We start from the raw sequence: 21138 nt of genomic DNA on the forward strand, positions 1-21138 counted from the left end.
AGGTCCAAGGTGCCTGACCCCATGTTGTGCTAAATCCTCTGTGACTCCTGCAGTTCCCTTTCCCCCTGTCCTCACCTGCCCACCCAGTGATTCACTGACAAATCCTGTCAAACTCCAATTCTCTAACGCACACTATCCTGGCGTGTGTAAGCTTCTTATAATCCACCACTTGTGATTGAATTACCCGCCCTTTAAGTGGAATGAAACTATGTAGGCAGTGCAGCAGGGGATAAATTGCTCTGTAATATTATTTTCATGGCTCAAAGTGGGCGAGAGGAGACGAGGATGAACATGAAAACACAACTGAATGTGTCTCTTCTTGTGTTTTGACAACAGTCACTCAGCTGTCTCCTCTTGTTTGTCTTGTTTCCCTTGTGCGACTGTGTTTTCACCTCCTCCTTTCTTCTTCCTCTACCTCTTTTCTTCGTAGGTTATGACGGAAGGGAGCTAAACATGGAGCTTTTTTGGATTTTGTTATTTTCTAGTGCCTGCCCTCTCGCCTGGAGCCAAGGAGTTTACGGTAGGAGTGTGATATTTATAAATGCATCGCTATGTAAACATCAACTCATACATTATTAGTACAGGCAGACTGGACTCCTTTGTAGTGCTGATGTTAATTTGTTTGATTACTAGTTCACAATCTTAATTAAAGGCTTCTCAAGGCATGTTTCAGCAAATGATGCGGTTTAATAACGATAGTTTAAACCATTGCAAGACTAGAATAGCTTCAGGAAGATAAACAGCAAATTAACTTGAAAAGGAAGATATAGATATAGATGTCACATGAGGCGGCTGGAAAAACATCCGTCGGTGAAGTAGAGGGGAAACCCTGCCGTGGTAAAGCCAGACTAAATCCAATTTTAGGCTGATAGGAATCTTAGTGGGAAAAATTTGCATTAGGGCCTCAACAGATTAGGGCTTCATTACACAAACTTTATTGTTTAAGATTTATGGTTATTACTGCATGGCGGAGGGGAAAAGACGACACAGAGTTGTCTGAGAACGCGGTTAAACAGGACAAGTCACACTGTGCTTTTCAGGATAAAGCACAGATTTGTCTATTTAAAAAAAGAAAGGCTGTCTAGTGTACTACAAAGACTCAGTTACTTCAGCCACAGGCGCCCGGCCAGATATGCATCCTCCTGTCCCTTCTGGCAAAGCAAACACACAAACTGAAACTGTCAGCTTTGATACGCTGATTGTGACGTTTGAAGGCATGTGACAGCCATTGAAAACAAGGTCTCTTTAGTCATAGCAGCAGAGAGAGCGCTGTTGTCATAAACGATCCCACAGCCTGCCATCACACCCAAGAAAAGCTGACACTCACATACGTCCTGACTAACCATTCAGGCTTATACCACTCTAGATCTCTCAGTATTAGTGTGAATTATAATCTTCACAAATCTTTCCAAATCGTTTGTGCATCACCGGTTTTACTCAATTTAAATGACTCCAGTGTTTATTTTTGTACAATGCTCTGCAGCGATCTCAGGGAATAATCTCCTTCTACTGTTGTTTTGCCACTTAATTGGCAACTGACTTTCAGAGGCATCAGGCGTTTTCTTTAAATGTGTTTGTGTTTTGTTGTCATTCGTCTCCTCGTGCACGGACCGAAACGCCGTCCTGCAGAAGCTCACGTCTCCAGTTTGCCCTTCTTGTCCAGCGTTTATTTCCTCACGCCGACTTAACGAGATCATTTGGAAGTTTAAAGGGTGATAAACCGATTACTATGAATACTTTGTGCATCACGCAGAAAGCAGGGTCACCCCGTTGTGATGTGAACTCCAATGGGGTTCCCCCCCCCCCCTGTTTGTGACACAAATTATGTTGTGGAGAAAATAAGTGATAATGCAGACAGATGTGAAGTATTTGCAGCCTAAGCGAGGGCAAAGCTTTATTTACAGCAGTGGAACAACTGTTAAATAGCCTCTTCTGAGCTAAAGTGTGAACACTCCTCTATACTCCAGCCTGCACGTCCCTCACTGAGAGTGCACCCATGTGTGTATGGCATCATTTTGTGCATATACGTTACGTGTTACTTAGATTTCCTCCTTATACCCTGCGAAAACATATTGCATCACTGCTTCCTGGCTATCCAAACCTTCTGCTAAACACACTGTTTTTTGGAGAAGGGTCACTCCGACCTTGGCTTACCTCAAAATTTGTCAGCCAATACTGTGAGTTATAGTTAAGAACACTACATTACAATATATTCCTGGCATCAGCGAGTTTCGGCTCCTTGTCGGTTCTCTGATCTTTGACATTTCCTTTACGATTCGACTCCCACACTGTCGCTAATAATCCTCGATTCACGTATGCAGACATGACAGTGTTGTTCGTCGAATGTGCAACAGCACTCTTTCAACTCTCTGCCGAGAGAGGAGGAAAAGTCCAAAAGCATTGTGGGAATAGTCCTTGGCAGCGCTCACAAGCCCCCAGTGTTCCCAGGTGGACTTTGCGGTGGCGTTGCTCAGCTGTGCCTAATAACCGTTTCATGCACGCAAATCATGCCCACCAACAAAATAGAAAAAAATAGAAGTTGTCTAGATATAGGTTTGTTGTCCTCATTAAGGAAATAATTGTACTGGAGGGTAAGGAAGATTGTTGAGACAGAGACGAAGAGCGAGAGAGGGTCGCTGGGTTTAAGACTTTTGCTTGATGCGTGTATGCAAATGTGCATAACATGGTTTCCCTCACTTTGCAATTGTTTTAACACTTGCTGCAGCAAACAGATGCGACTCACTGTCCACCGGGAGATGAGCGGTGAACGCATGCCTGATTGATGTCAGCGCTTTGGATGGCTGTGAGGTTCATTTACTGTAGCCTCCTCTGGGTGTGTGTGTGTGTGTGTGTTTGGATGCGTGCATTTCTCAGTTAATGCCTGCGAGTCTGTCCGTGCAGGTGTTTTTTTTAGCTCGAAGTATGCAAGGTGCGAGCTCACATGCTAAATGCATGCGTGCATATGAGCTAATTTGCCTGTGTGTGTGTGTGTGTGCAGCACACACTCTGTTCTCTCCACTGCAACAGTTTGCTGGATCAGCAGGGACTTGTAAATCAGTCACTGCCTGTCTTGCAGCAGTGTCGTATTGATTGCGCTTCCGTGAATTTTGATAGGCTGTCAAAAAGCTTGTAACACCTGTCCTTCAAAAGCATTAAAAAGATTGTACAGAGAAGTGCACCAGGGGAAGACGGGGGGCTTTGGTTAACAGGCAGGAGAAAAAAAAGAAAAATAGAAAGAAAAATCTGTGCAACACATGTTTCCTACAGAAAGCTTTGTTGTTTATTAGAGTTCTCTTTCCCAGCCGTGTTGTTTTTCTTGGGGTAAGCCTTTTTAAATTCTTCTCCACACAACATCCTTGTCTACATATATAGTGCTTCTCAAGAATCATTTAATCTGCGCACTGTAACCCGAGAGATTACAAACCTAATGTGGCATTCGCATGCACAGACTGCACAACTTTCTCCAGGATGAAGGGGGAGGTTTGGACATTTTTTTTGTCAGACTGGCTCTCACAGGACGTGACTCATCATCTGAAATGTACCAGCGTCGCTCCAACTTCACGTGGCATGCATGCATCATCATCATCATCATCGCGCTGTTCACAGGGACACCAAATTATTGATCGCTTGACAAAGTCACACTAAACCTTTGAGCTGGTGCTGGTGGAGACGGAGTCGAGGCTGCGTTTAGCCCGCAATATGATGCTTCATTATGTTGCTCGTCAACAGGAAATTTAATTAACTGAAATCAATGATTTCACTTCACAGTTAAATTCCCTCCCTCTTGTTTTTTAGATTTGAGGATTTAGTGTAGCACAGACCACATCACTAAGCATTCGAATAGTAAATGTAACTGTAATGTACCAATTTAACATCACTATGAATATATGGATTGAGATTCATTGCTTTTATTTGCAGTCTTGTTACGTGTAGGCGAACAATCAACATATGAGCACTGTCTTAATGTTTAGCTGTACACGCTGTGGTGCATTAGCCTTCGTCACGACACGTGTAATGAGAGGCAGTGACCCAGGAAAATATCATTCCAGGTTTCTCTGGCCAGGCGACTGGCCTCCCCGGTGACTCTGCCACTCCTCCTCTCCCCACACGATCAGCACTTTTTGTTTGTTTGTGTCTCTTTCATGTCTTTTTTTTTTTTTTTTTTTTTCTCTGCTGAGTTTATTTTGCATGCTGAATATTGCCCTTTTCTAATAAGCATCCATAATTTATCACTGGCTGCGAGGCAGAAGAAGGCTATAGCTGAGACTGTGATAGGAGGAGACTAAAGCATTAAACTGGAGATAATGATAACCTCTTACCTCCCTGCATTCTGACACCTGCTCCCCTCCTCCTGCTCTGCCTCATTACACTTGTGTTTTGCTGACTGAACGTGACCCCATAGTGCCCGGTCCCCGCGATGTAACTGTGTAAATAGATTAAGGGTGCCCACATCTTGAGAAATGTTAATGCCTAGCTGCATGCACGCGCACACACACACACACACACACACACTCAGGTGTGCACGCACACGTATGCACCCTCTCCAAATTAATGTGATCAGTAGTCGGTGATTGTAGCCTGACCTTTCTCTTTATTATGTTTAATTAAAGTCCTTGGAAGTTAATTAATGGCGCTCAAACCGTTTTTTTTTTTAGCACTGTCCAAATGACAATGACGGATAGATGGATAGATTTTTGCCTGCTCGCCACTGTAAAGAGACACAAGGCACCAAGCATCAGTATTTGACCGGAGGGATCCAGTTTTGGAAGCGGGGTTATTTGATTATGTTGTAGACTGTAAGGCAATTTAAGGAATCTATTCTTTGCAGAGAGCAGACAGGAGATATTGGTTCGGCTGAATTGGAGGCTCTGATGCGCGTTGGCAGGCGTCTTAATTGTTTGTAACGCGCATTGGATTCTTCTTCGCTCGGCACAATTAACAATTTAAAAGTTGAGATGTAAAAATGCTTTACCTGTTAGGAGCGATGTGTGCGTTTTCTCACCTTCTGCTTTTCCTCACCTCCTGGTCCCTCCCCCTCCTCGTATCTGTCTCCACTCATCTTTGTCAGTCTCTTATCCCATCCCACCTGCTAAAATTTTTAGTGCACATGCTGCTTTAATTATCTCTTCTTTCCCCTCTTGTTAACTAGGTCCTTTGTGTAGTAGTTGTGTCCCCACTGCCTTCACATTCAAAGAGTTTCCACATTTACAGTGCACAACTCCTTTTTTTGGTGCTTATTTTGCACATCCTTTCTCTCCTCTCCTCTCCAGTTCCCTATTCCTTCCCCGTATGGCTGACTGGATATTAAAGCCTGACAACGTTTCTATTAACCCACAGGTCAGCAGCGGAGCCATAGGTGTACGGCCAAAGTGATATGTTGACTGTGGTTTACACTAGACTCGCCTACCTAGGGGTAAAGGATAAGAGCATTAAGACAATGTCTTGGGAGGTCTGATTTATCACTCTGCCTCCCACCCGTTACTCTCTGAGCCTGAGGTGGGCAAAAAAGGCAAGAGGGAAAGGTGGGCAGTCTGGCACACTGGGGCCTTGAGTAAGGTGAAATAGTAATGCATCTGCTCAGGAAGGATATGTTTCACACACTGGGATGTAAAGTGCTTTGTTGGTTAATATGTTGGAGCATCGATACAATCAATGACACCGGTACCAATACGTTAATGTTTTTATTTGAGCTGTAGTTGATTAGCATATCTTGGCTTAAACGGTGGAAACAGAAGGAAATATATACTGTATTTGTTTCTATCTGTCGTTGTGTTGGACATGTTCTTGTCCAGACCAGAGTAACTTTCTGGAGTATCTTCTGGTTGCCTGGCAACTGCTCCCAGTCAAGACACCGTCCAGCACATATCCTGAAAAAAAAAAGAAAAGAGAAAAAGAAAAGTGAATTGTTATTTTACTACGCTTACTCAAATGGATATAACATGTTCCGAGGCATCGCTGGACACACTTCACAAAGTTTTTGCAGAGCCAAAGTTAGCAAGTCTCCCACTTCTTCTTCCACACTTGAAGCTGCTGAATCTAAATGTGTTGCATCAGCAGACATGAGCGTGGGACCAATTTACTCATCAAACTCAGCATATTGCTCATATATCTCTGTCAACATTTAGTTAGCCTCACTTTTAAAGACTCTTAGTGAAACTGAATAAGACGATTTTAATTTGAAATTTTTAAATCGGTGACTTTTCTTGTAGCAAAGTGAAATGTTGAATCACTTCAGGTGAGCCCAGATAATTTTTTTTTTATATACTTTTCCAACGGGCATCATCTTACCCAGGGATCTCAAACTGGCGGCCCGGGGGCCACATGCTTAATAACTTAATATCATGTTATGATGAAAACTTGGCCCACGACCTCAACACGGTGTGTAGCTGAGGCACAGCTGCCAGCGAGGTGATGGAATATAATATATGTTTGCTAGCAATGTATATTAACAGTAATAATAAGACGTTTGGTGATAATGATCCCATTATTAAATGTATCATATGCAACATTCAATTGCATATACAGTATAAATACTCTTGTTAGGGCCCGAGCCACAAATGGCAGTGGCCGAAACGGCTCCTGGTACAAATTTTAATTACAGTTGTCGACACTATTATTTATGTAATTGTAAACAAATGTATCTTTTTGATATTTATACATTAATTTAGGCATCATAAATAGTATTATTAAGTATATGTGTGATATTGTGAACAGTTTTTTTTTTTTTCCCCACTTTTTGTTCTCTTGACCACAATAGATGTGCATTGACCCCTTATCTGACCTTTCCTCCACCTCTTCATTTGTGATTTTTGCCCCCCCCCCCTGTCATTTAGTTTCCCTCTCTCATATGATGATGTTCTCATTCATGCACATCACATCCACGTACAGCGAAGCCCACGCTCACATTTTCACATGCTTGTGCGCACGCATCTCCGACTCTACTTACCCTTAGCTGAAATCATAGATCGTTACCCTCACTCTTACCCGACTCTCATCCCTCTGCCAGGCACACACACACACACACACACACACACCCACACACACACACACACACACACACACACACACACACACACACACACACACACACACACACACACACACACACACACACACACACACACACACACACACCTCTCTTTGGATAAAAGTGTCCAGAGTGTAGGATGACATGTGTGCCCTATGGGCAGGAAAAACTGTCAGTAAAACTTCACTTTTCTCCTCTGTACCGCAGTCACTCTGTCAGACATTATCAAGCAACTCTTACCGGCTCCACTTCAGGAGTGCACATAGACTGTATAAGAATGGAAAATGTAGTCTTCCGGGTTGCAAATCAGACTCCCATTGTGAAGCCTTGAGATCTGCAATTTGAACAGGTCCGTGTCAGTCTTTGAAGCTAGGATGATACGAGAAAACTGACCTCCTAATCCTTTTTTATTTATGTAACCCATTGACGCCGGGAAAGCATTGCCGCATTTCTACCATTAAAGCCAGGAGCGCAGCTGCGTAATTCTACCACAGGCGATGGGAAAGCTGATACGTCAATTTTCGGGGGGTATATGGGTTCCTCGTGACATTGTTCTGAAATTTCTTTGAGCAAACATGGAGGACTTTGCAAAGAGATTTCTGAAGGCAGTGATTTTGAGTTTCTCGGCTTCGATGACATCATTGCGGATGTCTCCGAACGAGCTGGACCAATCGACCGGGATTTATGGTTGAGACACAATTACGTTTGAAGACGGCGAGGTCGGCGATAACGACGATGAGTTTGGAGATTTTGAAAGAGACCGAAGACGGAGAATTAGCACAGTAATCGACGGAGTGTTTTCAACCGCACACCAGGGGTGAAAGTGGATTTACCTGCAGATGCCGCACTGCTTTAAACACTATCACCGTCACATGTGAAGCAGACTGTTAGTCATTACATGCTGTTCTTGTTCCTCACAGTCCATCAGGGCAAAATCAAGGCACTGACATAAGTTGATATTACTCTATTTTCTTACTGTTTTTTAATTGAAAATAGTAATTCACTTTACTTTGTGACGGTGTATCTAAATAAACTCAATATCCCAGGAAAGCCACAGGTGTAAGCTCTCAAAAACTTTTTGAATTGTGTTCCTATATCTGCTACAGAGGCTGATAAATCAATCATTTAGTAGGCGTTGAACCTCATGTTTTAGAGGTCCTTCCTGAAATCACCCATAGGTTTGACTGGGGCATCTTTTCCAGGCGTTTCAGGCCTTAATGGGTTAAACAGATTTATTTTTGCAACCGCTACCTCCATCTTACTTTCTAGGCTCCACTTTTCAAACTGAAATACATCCATTTTTTATATTTGTGCTCGGCCTCATATTTTAACAGATGTGTAGGTAAGAATCACAAGAGACAGGAGACGGAGTGTAAAGTTTTTTTGTTATGCGTGCGCGAAAGCACAAGGGAGGGAACATTTGGCATCTTACTTATTCATGAAGGCAACAGGATGGTTGTGAACAGTGGCGAGAACATGGTTTTACATCAGAGACCGTCTGCCTCCGCCTGCTCTTCTCTCACACTGTCACTCGTCTTCATTTCATTCTGTTACACTTTCATTTGTCTACAGCACTCGGCTCGCCCACTGGCTCTGCTGTTTATAAAAATAAGTCACTTTGAACGGAAGTCTATAGGGAAAATTAGTCCACTTACCACTTGATTTACAACATCAGTACAATGTTAATGGTCTCACTTGCTAATGTTGGGTCCTCTTCAATAGAACATGATTCAATTGTGTAAATGATGTGCCCATTTAGATAAAAATAGACAATAAAGCATGACATAGTGGAAACCTGTGTGATTGACAGCTGACGTTGTCCAAAGGGAGTCTGGTTATAGGAGTTGCAAAACGTCATCAACATGGAGCTGGACAACCGACGAAGGCTTTAAGGCTTAACAATGGGAGCATCATGACCTAAACTAAAAACTTGTTCAACTCAGTCCCTTTCAGCGCTTTTCCATTGTCCTCTTCTTCAGTCCAAAGAGGAAATTTAATTCTGTTGCATTAGTTAAACGATCTCATTTCCTTCCACTAAATAGCTGTAATGTAATGTGGTGGAACTGTGTCAAAAATCAAACGTTATTTCCAGTAATTCATGAATTATTTAATGCATCTCTTACATTAATGCTGTTTGAAAATGAATCTTTGGAGGAAGCTTTGGCACAATTGTTGACTGGCACAAAGCAAAGGGCACAGAGAGTCACAGAGTGTTATTGTTGTGCGCACAGGCAGCAGTTCTCTCTACCTTTTTAATACCTTTGGCATAAAAATAAAATACAAAAATATAGATGTGTCATTTCATTTAAAACCAGAAAACCATAGGACGCATACACACACCATCATATAACAGCATTTCTGAGGTTGCTCTACACTCTTAGGGCGCTTTCACACCATTGTTTTGGTCTGCACCAGTCAGAAAAATGTTACAATGTAGCAAACAGACGTGGGTACGGTTTGCTTTCACATAATATGCAGAGTTCGAAACGAACCAAAATAGACCCGCGGAGACCATCGGCACCAGAACCGGACTAACCCCCGGTTTCCATTGGGCTGATCGCTGCCACTCTAATCAATGTGAGCATTTCCACCGGGCATGCCGGGGATTGAAGCTGGACAGAACGGCGCAAAACTGCGCTGCTGAGGTTCAGGTTCAGGTGCTGACACGGCCGGTGGAATCCCGTATCTCATACCCATAATGCATTAAACAAGACCGTTTCGGCCCATTTGGTTTGGTTGCTTTCACACTAGAGGAACTGTACCAAAGTAGGGCGGACCTGCCTGAAGGGGTGGTCTCGGAGCGGTTGCTTTGGTTCGCACCAAAGGACCGAGATTACATTCACACCTACGCAAAACGAACCCAACCACAGAATTTGTTGGGCACCAAACTGCTGTAGGTGTGAAAGCACCCTTAGAAATAAGGGTTCCTAAAAGGGTCCTTCTACAAGGGCTGAGGTTCTGAGGTTCCGTGAAAACACGGAAAGAACACAAAATCAACTGCGAATACAGGAGTTGGTCATGTCCAACTAAACTTTCTCACAGTGGGAAGGGATCAACACTAGAAATCTATCTTCTGCTCTGACACGTCTGGCCTCAATAATTCAGCGATGCGTGCCTCTCTCTCTCTACCTATTGTTCACTCGCTCCCCTTCTCCTCCCACTGCTCATGATGGTTTTAAGAGAAAAATATTCTGCCACTTATAATGTTTGAAATGGTGGTGTGCTGCTTTATTTTGGTGTTCACACTGTCCTGTCCCCTTTCTCTGTGCATTTCCACCTGGCTCAGAGGAGATAGAGGATAATCTGTCTGATACGTTGAAACCCCCCCCCCCCCATGGTGTCAGTGTAGCAATTTATCTGCCACTGGCTCTGCATCTTGATCCCTGTCCTCCTCTTCCTTCTCCTTCATTCCGTCTTTTACCCTTCTACAAAACTTTTACCTGTCACAATAGATGTCCCTGTCATCTCGCTCCCTTCCCTCATCTTTCCGATCCCCTTTTCTTTCCCAGCATCCCCCTTAACATGTCAAATAAAATGTACCCATTCTCTATTTTACATCATCTTTCCACCCGGTTCTCTCCATTAATCCAACAGATATAACCCTTTCAACGCACGTCATTGCTTTGCATCATTGTTTACCTGCTTCCCCCCTTTTCCTCACTATCCCCTCCCTATTTATTATAATTTATTTTTTTTTTTTTTAACATCCAACTATTTCTCTTCCAAAGCCCTGTCATCTTTTCGCTATCATCCGCCAATTCAATGGCAAGCATCCGCCCACCTCTCCACTTACTGCATATATAGGACATAGCGCACACGGTCATTAAAATCTGCAGGCAGGTTTGGGAAGCAGGGGAATGAGGGCTCACACTGTGGAGCACGGAGATAGTCCAGGCTCGCGGCAACCTCGGGAAAGGAGGCCAGCAGAAAAGGCGCATCGCGACGAGAGTTTTGTTTTGAGATTCGAGTTGAAGTCGCTAATCAAGTTGCGAATGAGATAAAATACCTCCGACTTCAGTTCCAGACGAATATAGTTGTAACTGTGGCAGAAATAACCCACACGGAATTTCAAAATGAACCCACTCTACTCGTCTCTCGCTCCTTTTCTCCTTGTCTGTGTGAAGCCACAACCACAAGAGATAAGGGGGGGGAGTCGGAATGAGAGAATGCACTCATAAAGGACAGCAAAAACACCCACACTGTACCCCAACCCCCCAAAAATGTTGGGTAAGGGAAACACAGCCCACTGGTGTTAATGACGGTGTGAAATTCTAGCAGTGGTGCTCATGCGGTATATAAATCTATGCATTTTGACTCCTCTGCATTCTCCCTAACTAGCTTTCATGCACTTCCAATCTCGGGCCTGTATAGTATTACAGGTGAGTCATGGTGGTGAGGAGTCATGCTCACATACACTATGTGCAAGTCTTGCTGTTGCAGCTGGCAGTTGTGGACTTATCTTCCTCCTAAACACTAATATTTGGAGATATTTTTAGCCATATAGTGGCATGACGGTGCCAGTCTACAACTGTAATCCGTCCTGATATACCTCAACAATTCACCCGATTTCCATTAAACATGATACATACATCCTAAATACTTCAGTAGCCCCCGATTTCTCCTTCAGTGTCCCCATAATTTAGCACATGAAGCTAAACTTTATTGGGGTAAAGGACAGAGGTCAAGGTCACTGTGACATCACGTCCATCAGGGCTGAACTATTTGTAGAAAATAAGTCATTGTGATTTTCCTGACAAAAACATTTGACTTGTGATCATTTTTAAAAAGTTAAAAATTCAATGTTGCAATAGATGTGATTACTGAAAAAGAATATGAATTGACCATCATGATGTTAACAACTCTATTTGTTTAATGCAATAATCAGTCCCACCACCATGTCAACAGCCACCTTTAGGCGCTGACAGGGGTTTAAAGACCAGATTTGTTCATCATCCATGTCCTAATCTGAAGGCAGAGGCACAGTGACACCATCTGCTGCAAGATGATGTTGTAGGTCTTTGGAGTTGGTCTGTGGGTTTACTGTGACTGTTCTTACCATCTTCGCCTCTGCTTATGAGATTTTTCTTGGTCTTCCACTTCGGGCCTTAACTAGAACTGTGCCTGTGGTCCTCCAATTCCTCACAATGTTCCTCACAGTTGAAACTGAGAGTTTAAATCTCTGAGATAGCTTTCTGTATCCTTCCCCTAAACCATGATGTTGAACAATCACTGTTTTCAGTCACTGTCATTTGAGAGTTGTTTTGAGGCTCCCGTGTTGCCACTCTTCAGAGAAGATGCACAGAGGAGAAACACTTACATTTGGCCTCCTTAAATACTCTTTCTCATTATTGGATTCACCTGTGTATGGAGGTCAAGGGTCACTGAGGTTACCAAACCAATTTTGAGTTCTAATAATAAGCACTAAAGGTATTGAAATCAATAAAATGACAAGGGAGCCTACATTTATACACATGCCTAATTCTGTTTCAATATTTTTTGCACACATTCTGTAAATCATATAGACTTAATTTCACTTCTCACTGTGTTTGTCTCTTATATGATATTTTTAACTGAAATTTCTTATCCAAACCAATGATTTATAAAAGAAAATCATGAAAATTTACAGGGGCGCCCAAACTTAACAGCATTTAATATACAGTACAACTCATAGTGTTCTGTGAAAATGAGACTTTTTGGCCTATGATGTAACAGAGGAACTTGCCAGTCTTAACAACCCCTGTTTAGTTGCTGTATCTGATTGAAATTGCATGAGAATATCAAAACAGGATGAGATCTGCAACTTATGCACATGTAGTAATCTTATTTCCAACTCTATCAGCATGATGCCTTTAGCCGAGTTAAAAATCACTTCTTCAGACATTTTTCATTTGAAGAGGAAGTGCTGTTAAGCAAAATACTGGTCCAGGTATCAGATAAAATTCACAGTCTTTGTGCAATCACCATGACCTCAGGGCCATTACTCAGAGAGTAGCAAAGGTTTTCCGAGCAGCTGGTGATATAATGCGCGTAGCAGGATTCTGCAGTGATGTAAATCAAATATGAAGTTATGTAAAACTTGACATGTTTGTATCTCTTTAAAATTCACCTCGTTTCTGTATCAACACCTTGAAGGAAATAGAGCTGCTGAACCAAGAAATGCTTCCTAAACTAGACTGACAAGGCTCTTACAAATTAAAAAAGAAAAGAACCACAGGGCACAAGAGGGAAGGAGAGTGGAATGTAAACTTTGTGTCTGCTCAAATCCTAGTCAGTAAATTCACTTTTTGTGGATCAGTGTTTTGCCATCTTGTACATTTTGGCTTTAGTGTAAATTCTTATAATGAATAAACAAATACATCGACGGAAAACTTTACATACAACCTACGATCCAACCGACCCCAAAGCAAAGATTTTGATATGATGGGAATGTTCACACACTCTTAGAAATAAAAGTGCTAAGTAGAACCATATAAGGTTCTTCGGCTTGTCCTCATAGGAGAACCCTATTTGGCTCCAGGTAGAACCTTTTTATAAAGGTTTCTCGGGATCAAAATGGTTCTTACTGGAACTACCAAGAACCCTTGAAAAACCCTTTCTTTAGGAACCTTATTTCTAAGAGTGCACTGGAGAAGCTACGTCAGTGATTTATAAATTCAAACGACAAAAACAGTTTATCATTTAAATGAACTTCCAGCCGTTTGAGTAATTGATTCATGGCCCAATCTCTTCAGTTCAAATTTTGACAAAGGAACCAATTAATCATATGTCAATTTAACATTTAGCTGTAGGATTCTTCTCATTTATGAGCAGGTACTGTTCAGGCCACAGTTGATTTATTAGATGTCAACATTCCTCACGCTATGGATCAATGGGTAAATACAGTGTAGTATAAGTTTGGACTTGGTAGTAGTCGTTTTTCATAGATCATTGGTCTTATGTGCTCTGTCACAGGGTGCAGAAGGTTACAGTTCCCCACCTGTTCCCGTCCTGCATGAGCAGCATCTTTGACTATTATTTTATCATATGAAAAAATAATTTTTGCTCCCTTCTATCACGCACACGCACCAGAGAAGTGAACACCTTAAAATCCTTCTTTGTTTTTCTATGTCATGATTACTCACAACATGCTTTCTCCTCTGTTGTATTTTTTTTAACTTTCATTCTATCCGTCTTCAAAGTCTTCATCCATTTTGAGCTCATTTTTCATGCTTCCTTGTTTTTAATCTTTCCTCCTCGCCCTCTCTATTCTTGCCTGCAGCACCCTGCAATGCAAACACAACCTGTTCTGAGGGGAAGTGAATTATTGAAGCCACTGCTGCCATTCCCTGTGTGCAGAAGTGGGCTGCAGAGGAAGGAAAGAGGGAATGGAGGGAATAATGATGGTGGATGCAAGAAATGCACAGGGTCGATGGATAAGGACAAATGGGAGAAGGGTCCGGGGTGCAAATATGCAGAGAAATGTAATTTTATTTACCCTGTTTCCACACTGAGTGGGAAAGTGTTTATAGAGCGGTTATGTGGGGGGTGAACTTTATGGAACATTAGCAAATTGCTTCAGGGAGAAGTAAAGCTGCTCATCATATGGGCCAAAACATGTAGCCTACAGTATTTCTGGAGACTTTCTGGAAACATCACGGACTAGACATCATTACACATTCAACAGTTTCTGTCTATCTTTCTTTCTGAAACTCTTTCTGCCTGTGACCTCTCTTCCTCTACACAGCTGTCTCTTCTGCACAACTCTCTTTATCCGTCTCTCGTTCCTGTTTTAAATTCATGCCAATATAGCACTGCTTTTTTTCCCCTTTAGTGTTTCAGACAGAATGTTCTTGTTGAAGCAAACTTGAAAAATCATTAGTAAAAATAATATATGTGTATAAATATATATGTATGTATGCATATATATGTGTATATATGTATGTATGCATATATATGTGTATATATGTATGTATGCATATATATGTGTATATATGTATATATATGTATGTATGCATATATATGTGTATATATGTATATATGTGTATATGCATGCATGTATGTATATATTGTATGTATGTATATGTGTTTATGTGTGTATGTATTTATTTATATGTGTGTATGTATGCATATATGTGTGTGTCTATGTATGTATATATGTATGTGTGTGTATATATGTATGTGTGTATATATATGTATGTGTGTATATATATATATGTGTGTATATATATATATGTGTGTATATATATATGTGTGTATATATATATATGTGTGTATATACATATATGTGTGTATATATATATGTATACATATATGTGTATATATGTATGTATGTGTGTGTATATATGTATGTGTGTGTATATATATGTATGTGTGTATATATATGTATGTATGTGTATATATGTATGTATGTGTATGTATATATGTATGTATGTGTATATATATATGTATGTATATGTGTATATATATATGTATGTATATGTGTATATATGTATGTATATGTGTATATATATATATATATATATATGTATGTATATGTGTATATATGTATGTATATGTGTGTATATATATATGTATGTATATGTGTATATATATATTTTTTTTTTCCTCATGAAAACAATGTCACCTCAATTTTACACTCCTTAAAATAATGTATGCAGGTATTGAAGCTGCAATAGTGACATCCTGTGTCAATCCATCATCAACAGTCGACTGAAGATGACTAAGATGTGTCAGCATTTTATCAAAGACTGTGCGTCAATGATAATATGAGGTCATACAGACCTCGAGTGTCGTATGTTTGACAGCTCCTAACACTGACAGAGGATCGTCGGTCACATGGAAACAACCAAATGAACAAAGTCAAACTGTAGCATGTGCATACATTGGACTTTATTTTGTTAAACAGGAAGAACCATATTCATCGCTTACAACATCCTCATGCAACCGGTAAATGCTGAGTCATACCTTTATGTGTCAGTGGGTCTGCAGAGGTCTGCTATGGTTAGGATGATGTAAATGTCATCAGCCACGCTTGTACGAGAAGAGAAGTGTGCACCCCGTGGTCATCTGCGCGCAGCCTTCCTATATTTGACTGTGCGGACTGTACGCATTGATTACACATGCTCTATATAGGACAGCATATGTGAAACGGCAGATTGACGCAGATTGACGCAGATCCTCATTTAGTTAGAATAGAGCCGTGGGTGTGGATGCCTGAGCAGAACGCGTGTGCAACTCTCTGCGGACACAGAACACAGACATACGCCTTAAGGTATGAAGGGTTTTTATAAAACTGGAGAGATGACATTGTCTTTCTGAAATCAAAAGCACCTTTGAGGTTTGTTGTTGCACCAGTTTAATGCACAGCATAGCATAAAGTGGAAATACAGTTATTAATTATATCTTTTTTATCCAATAATTAAATCTAGTTCATGGAGTATAAATGCAGTATCTCCATTTGTTGTTTTTATGATCTTGTGTATTTTTCTCCCCCAAAGCATGATGTCAGATTTTATTTTGACTCACAAATATTCCAAAGCTAAAAGACGTTGTTTTATGTTAATATTTTATTAAACATCTGACCACAGTGAGAATTCTTCACCCATAGCAGATCTACTGTATGTGTGTTGTAATTGGTAGCCCGGGGATTTCAAAAGCTTCCATCTTCCTTTTAACATACCAAATGCTCTAATTGCTGCTCTTTGTTTGGTGAGCAAAGACTTTGAATCCATGCCTCAGAAGAAGAAGAAAAAAAGAAGAAGTTTCTTACTGGTGCCAAATTGAATCAAATCTTTTTGATGCAATATAAATGTGCCTCGCGACAGTGTTGGCTCCCTGCCAGAATGTTTTGCTTGGGTTTAGAGCTGATATTACCATTTGAGATGTTTGTGAGCATCCATGGATTAAAGGGGGAAAAAATAGTCTTCTAATGGAAGTGAAGGGGTTGTGTACATTTACTAAAGGCTCTCGGCTGCATTACTTAACGTGCATTAACTAACTTGGCCGTAAAGTGACCATACAAGCAGCATGCTTTTATGCAGACAGCCACTAACCTGTAGTTTATTACGACCGTGGTCAGGATGACCCCAGCTTCATCTGCAATTTCTCACCGTGACTCAATGTTCCCTTTTACTAATATACTGTAAATTAGCACATAGGCACAGAGTCTGTGTTCTGAAGACAATGAGTCAGAAAAAAAAAAAAAAGATTTCAAACATCCAACTTTGTATGTTAACTCTTTAAAGCAAAGACTTATATTGGGTCAACATCACCTTAACTAACCGTTTACCCTTAAAGTGGCAACAAACAAACTGCATCCCTAGCGTTCCTGTCTAGTGATTGTCATAGGCCCTTTAGAATCTGTTTTCTGTCATCATATAGTGATAGCACTTCACTTCATTTGTCTCTCCGGTGTCCACATCAAGATCTGATCACTATCCGATCTTATATCACCTCCCCCCCGTCTTCTGTAGCGTCACGTCCTCTGTGCTGCCATATCAACAGCATTAACCACACGCAAAGAAGAAGTCGTCGTTAAAAGAAAAGAAAAGTGGCACTTTCCCATTAACTGTGCTCTGAGACACCAATTATATTTCCACTCACGTTGTTGCTCTGGCGACATTTACACTTCACTTCCCAAAGCAGTTTGGCAGATTGGATTACAATCCGTCCTCTGGTTTATTTACACCTGTACACTCTTAGAAATAAGGGTTCCAAAAGGGTCCTTCAACAAGGGCTGAGGTTCTACGTGGAACCATTTGCTTCTGAAAAACCCTTTCTTCGGGAAAGGGGTTTTTCAAGGTGTTCTTGGTAACACTAAGGGTTCCAGTAAGAACCATTTTGATCCAGAGAACCCTTTAAAACCCCTTTCCTGAATAAAGGGTTTTAAAAGGGTTCTTGGTGGAACCTGCAGCCAAAAAGGGTTCTCCTATGAGGACAAGCCGAAGAACCTTATATGGTTCTACTTAGTCACGGTCAGGTCATAATAAAATGTCCTGAATGAAAAATGGTAGATTTCAGGTAAACACTATGCAAGTGTTCGGAACCAATATAAAAGTAATTGGTGCCATTTTTCTAACTGTGCTAAAGAAATGAGATATAAATACAGAATGTCTTTCATAGAAAAACTGTAAAAACACTTGCTATATTATTGGTAGCCTCCTGGCTAACAAGCCAACATGCTTACAATATGACCCCCATTACACATTAAACCGATTTACCAATACATTTCGTTAATACAGTTTAATAACTTACTTTACTTTAGTTTGTTAAAACACTGAAACAAATATAAGGTCTTATGACATTTTTCTAGTTTCAGAACAGTGTTTAGTTAAGAGCAGTAAAGCTTTTTGAGCCAGAATGACTCCGTACTTTCTCACCGACCGTGGTCCCTTGTGAATTCACAGCTAATTACTGACACCTACTGACGTATAAGCAAATGGCATGATGATGATGAAGAGACAAAAAAAACCCAAACAAAGAGTGACAGAAAGATGGATTGTTCTCTTTGAAGCCAGTTATGGATTTTTGTCCCTCCAAAATTCAATTATACATATTTTTAATCTAGACTGATCTTTTACTACACATGACATCTCTGGACGAGAATTGACAGCAGTTTTTCAACAGTTTAATCAATTTTATTTCCAGTTGTTGTCCTGAAACACAGTTTCTCTTTTCACGTTTCTAAAGAACTAATTTAGTCTAACCTGGTGATATACAGGTTGTCCATGGCAAAGAGACTGACATCCAGGGATGCTGACATAAGCTAAACAGAATCCTGAAGTCAGACAGAAGTCAGTCAAAGATTAGTCGGGGACATTTATTGGTTTGTTGCTGCATTGGAAATGTGTTTTTTTTCTTATCCTGCTACTGTTCATCACACCGATATGTTTGTGTGTATGGGTGGACATCTGTAAATTAAGTCCATTGAGGGACGAGAATCAAAGCAAGCACATTGTTGGGTACAGTGTTTGTGTGATCGTGCATTCAGATTTTTATTTGACACCTCGCTAGGGATGTCACGGTTAACGGTGAAACGGTAAACCGCGATAACATTTCTGACGATGATAATTACCGTCTTCATTTCAAAAAAAATTATTATCTCGGTGAATAACCGCGCCCGCGGTGTAGGCACCATGAGCCTTTCCAGCGTCTCCGTCTGCTGAAGTTGCCGCGCAGGCGCACTCTGTAGCTTACAACCTGATGTTCAAACTTTATCTAAGCTAGAATCATGGCCGAAGGAGGAGACGACAGCCCTCAGGACATATACGTATATGAAAACTCACCCATAACAGTATAGCGCGGTCCTGGCGTCACGTCATCATCTCAGACAACTACTGTGTGTGTCCTGCTCTCTTTCAGCCGCTGAATAATCCATCTGTTTGTTGTTTTTGTGACGATGAAGTCTGCTAACACGTTAGCATAAAGATCGCTAGCTTAAAATGCTAACAGTCCACACACCAGCAGTCTCTGTGCTTTCGCTGTCACTGTGAAGATGTTCAGCCACAGACAATTCGTGTCATGTTCTCCTTGCCTTCCTTTGTCAAACAAAGCTTTTGTTGATGACTGCTTTAATTTCGCACTGCACACATAAGCACAGGAAAGTTCCAGGCACTATCTCTCCCCACCCCTCCCTCTCTCTCTCTCATTACGTGCATATTAATTATCCATGTGTATTCTCCGTGATCGTCAGCTGAAAGCAACAAAAGCTCTGGAATGTGAGATCACCACACCCAAACTAGGAGTGATTCACAGTGATAAAACAACCTTAATTCAAACACAAAGTTTATGGTTTTAAGACCCACAATACTGTGTCAATAATGTTAACATGATAGTACAGCTGCAGCGCCCACCGCCAGCATATTAGAAATGCATAGCTTTTAGGACTATCAATGCTTTCTGAACATATTCACACACTTTTTTTAAAATAGCGCGATAATACAGAAAACCGCGATAATTTTGGTCACGATAACCGTGAGGTTCAATTTTCATACCGTGACACCCTTACACCTCGCTCTCTCAGTGTTTCTGTTTGTAACGACATCTCAGCTACTACCAATGTGCAGCGGCCTTGTATCATTGGTTTGATACGGATGATGTGTTAATGAACCCTATTATATTCAATCTTTAAACGGATTAGGTGTATTTACAGCTGTTGTGCATGCGCGCACACACATGGAATACATAAATAGAGGTCATGTTTTCTTTCTCTCAATGTGTGTGAAATATTTCTGCTGATCTGTAAGATGTCCTTGTAACAGTGGAGTGATCTTGTGAACCGGAACATCCATCCATCCTTTATCTACCGCTTTATCCTCCACCGGAGGCTCTGCCCATCTCAGCGGACATAGGGCGATAGGTGGGGTACGCCCTGGACAGCTCGGTGAACTAGAATAAAATTTATGAAATCTGAGAATGGGAAAACATTTCACTGGTTTCACTGAACTAAAATCAACCTTATTTTCCCTTAAAGCTGAAAGTTCCTTTGCACGATAGAAAAAATGTGACAAGAAGTGAGCGCCGGCTATGAACTGCCACCATCACCAAAAATGAACAGGATCGGTGCTGGATCCAACCGGGTCCATTGTCGCTGACTGTTTTGGCATCCTGTTTCAGAATAGCTATCTACAACCTTCACTTTTATAAGACGAGAGACAAGCTGCTTGACATAATTGCCTGATTTATGTACGTCTATAGTGGTGAACAGCGTAGTATTCAGCTGGGGGCGTTAGCTTGGTTGTGTGACGCCAGCTACCAGAGCTCTACAGTATTTGACGTTGGTCGCTCACTTGCAACCAAGCTCTTATTGAACAATACCAGGTACCACCATACCAGAATGGGAGAATCCATCCATCCATTCATCAATTATTTACATGAGGGTCGTGGGGGGTGCTGTGCCTATCTCATCTGACATCGGGCGATAGGCGGGGTACACCCTGGACAAGTTCGCCAATCCATCGCAGGGCCACATATAGAGACAAACAACCATTCACTCACACTCTCACACCTACGGTCAATTTAGAGTGACCATTTCACCTAATCCCCATATCGCATTTTTTTGGACTGTGGGAGGAAGCCGAAGAAAACCCACGCACACACGGGGAGAACATGCAAACTCCTTGCAGAAAGGCCCT

At 41.3% G+C, this 21138-nt stretch overlaps 1 protein-coding gene across 1 annotated transcript in view; it reads left to right on the forward strand.

Moving 5' to 3' along the window:
- Positions 1–453: 453 nt before the first annotated feature.
- The window catches only part of mdga1 (MAM domain containing glycosylphosphatidylinositol anchor 1), a gene marked incomplete at both ends in the record, with an annotated part of 169146 nt that continues 148461 nt past the window's right edge, over positions 454–21138 (forward strand). The window contains one exon of the mRNA XM_083901189.1: positions 454–520. Within this exon, the coding sequence (XP_083757315.1) occupies positions 454–520 (67 nt within the window). The remainder of the gene's footprint in view (positions 521–21138) is intronic.

This window comes from Microchirus variegatus, assembly GCF_963457635.1.
Source record: "Microchirus variegatus genome assembly, chromosome: 14".
Taxonomy (NCBI): Eukaryota; Metazoa; Chordata; class Actinopteri; order Pleuronectiformes; family Soleidae; genus Microchirus; species Microchirus variegatus.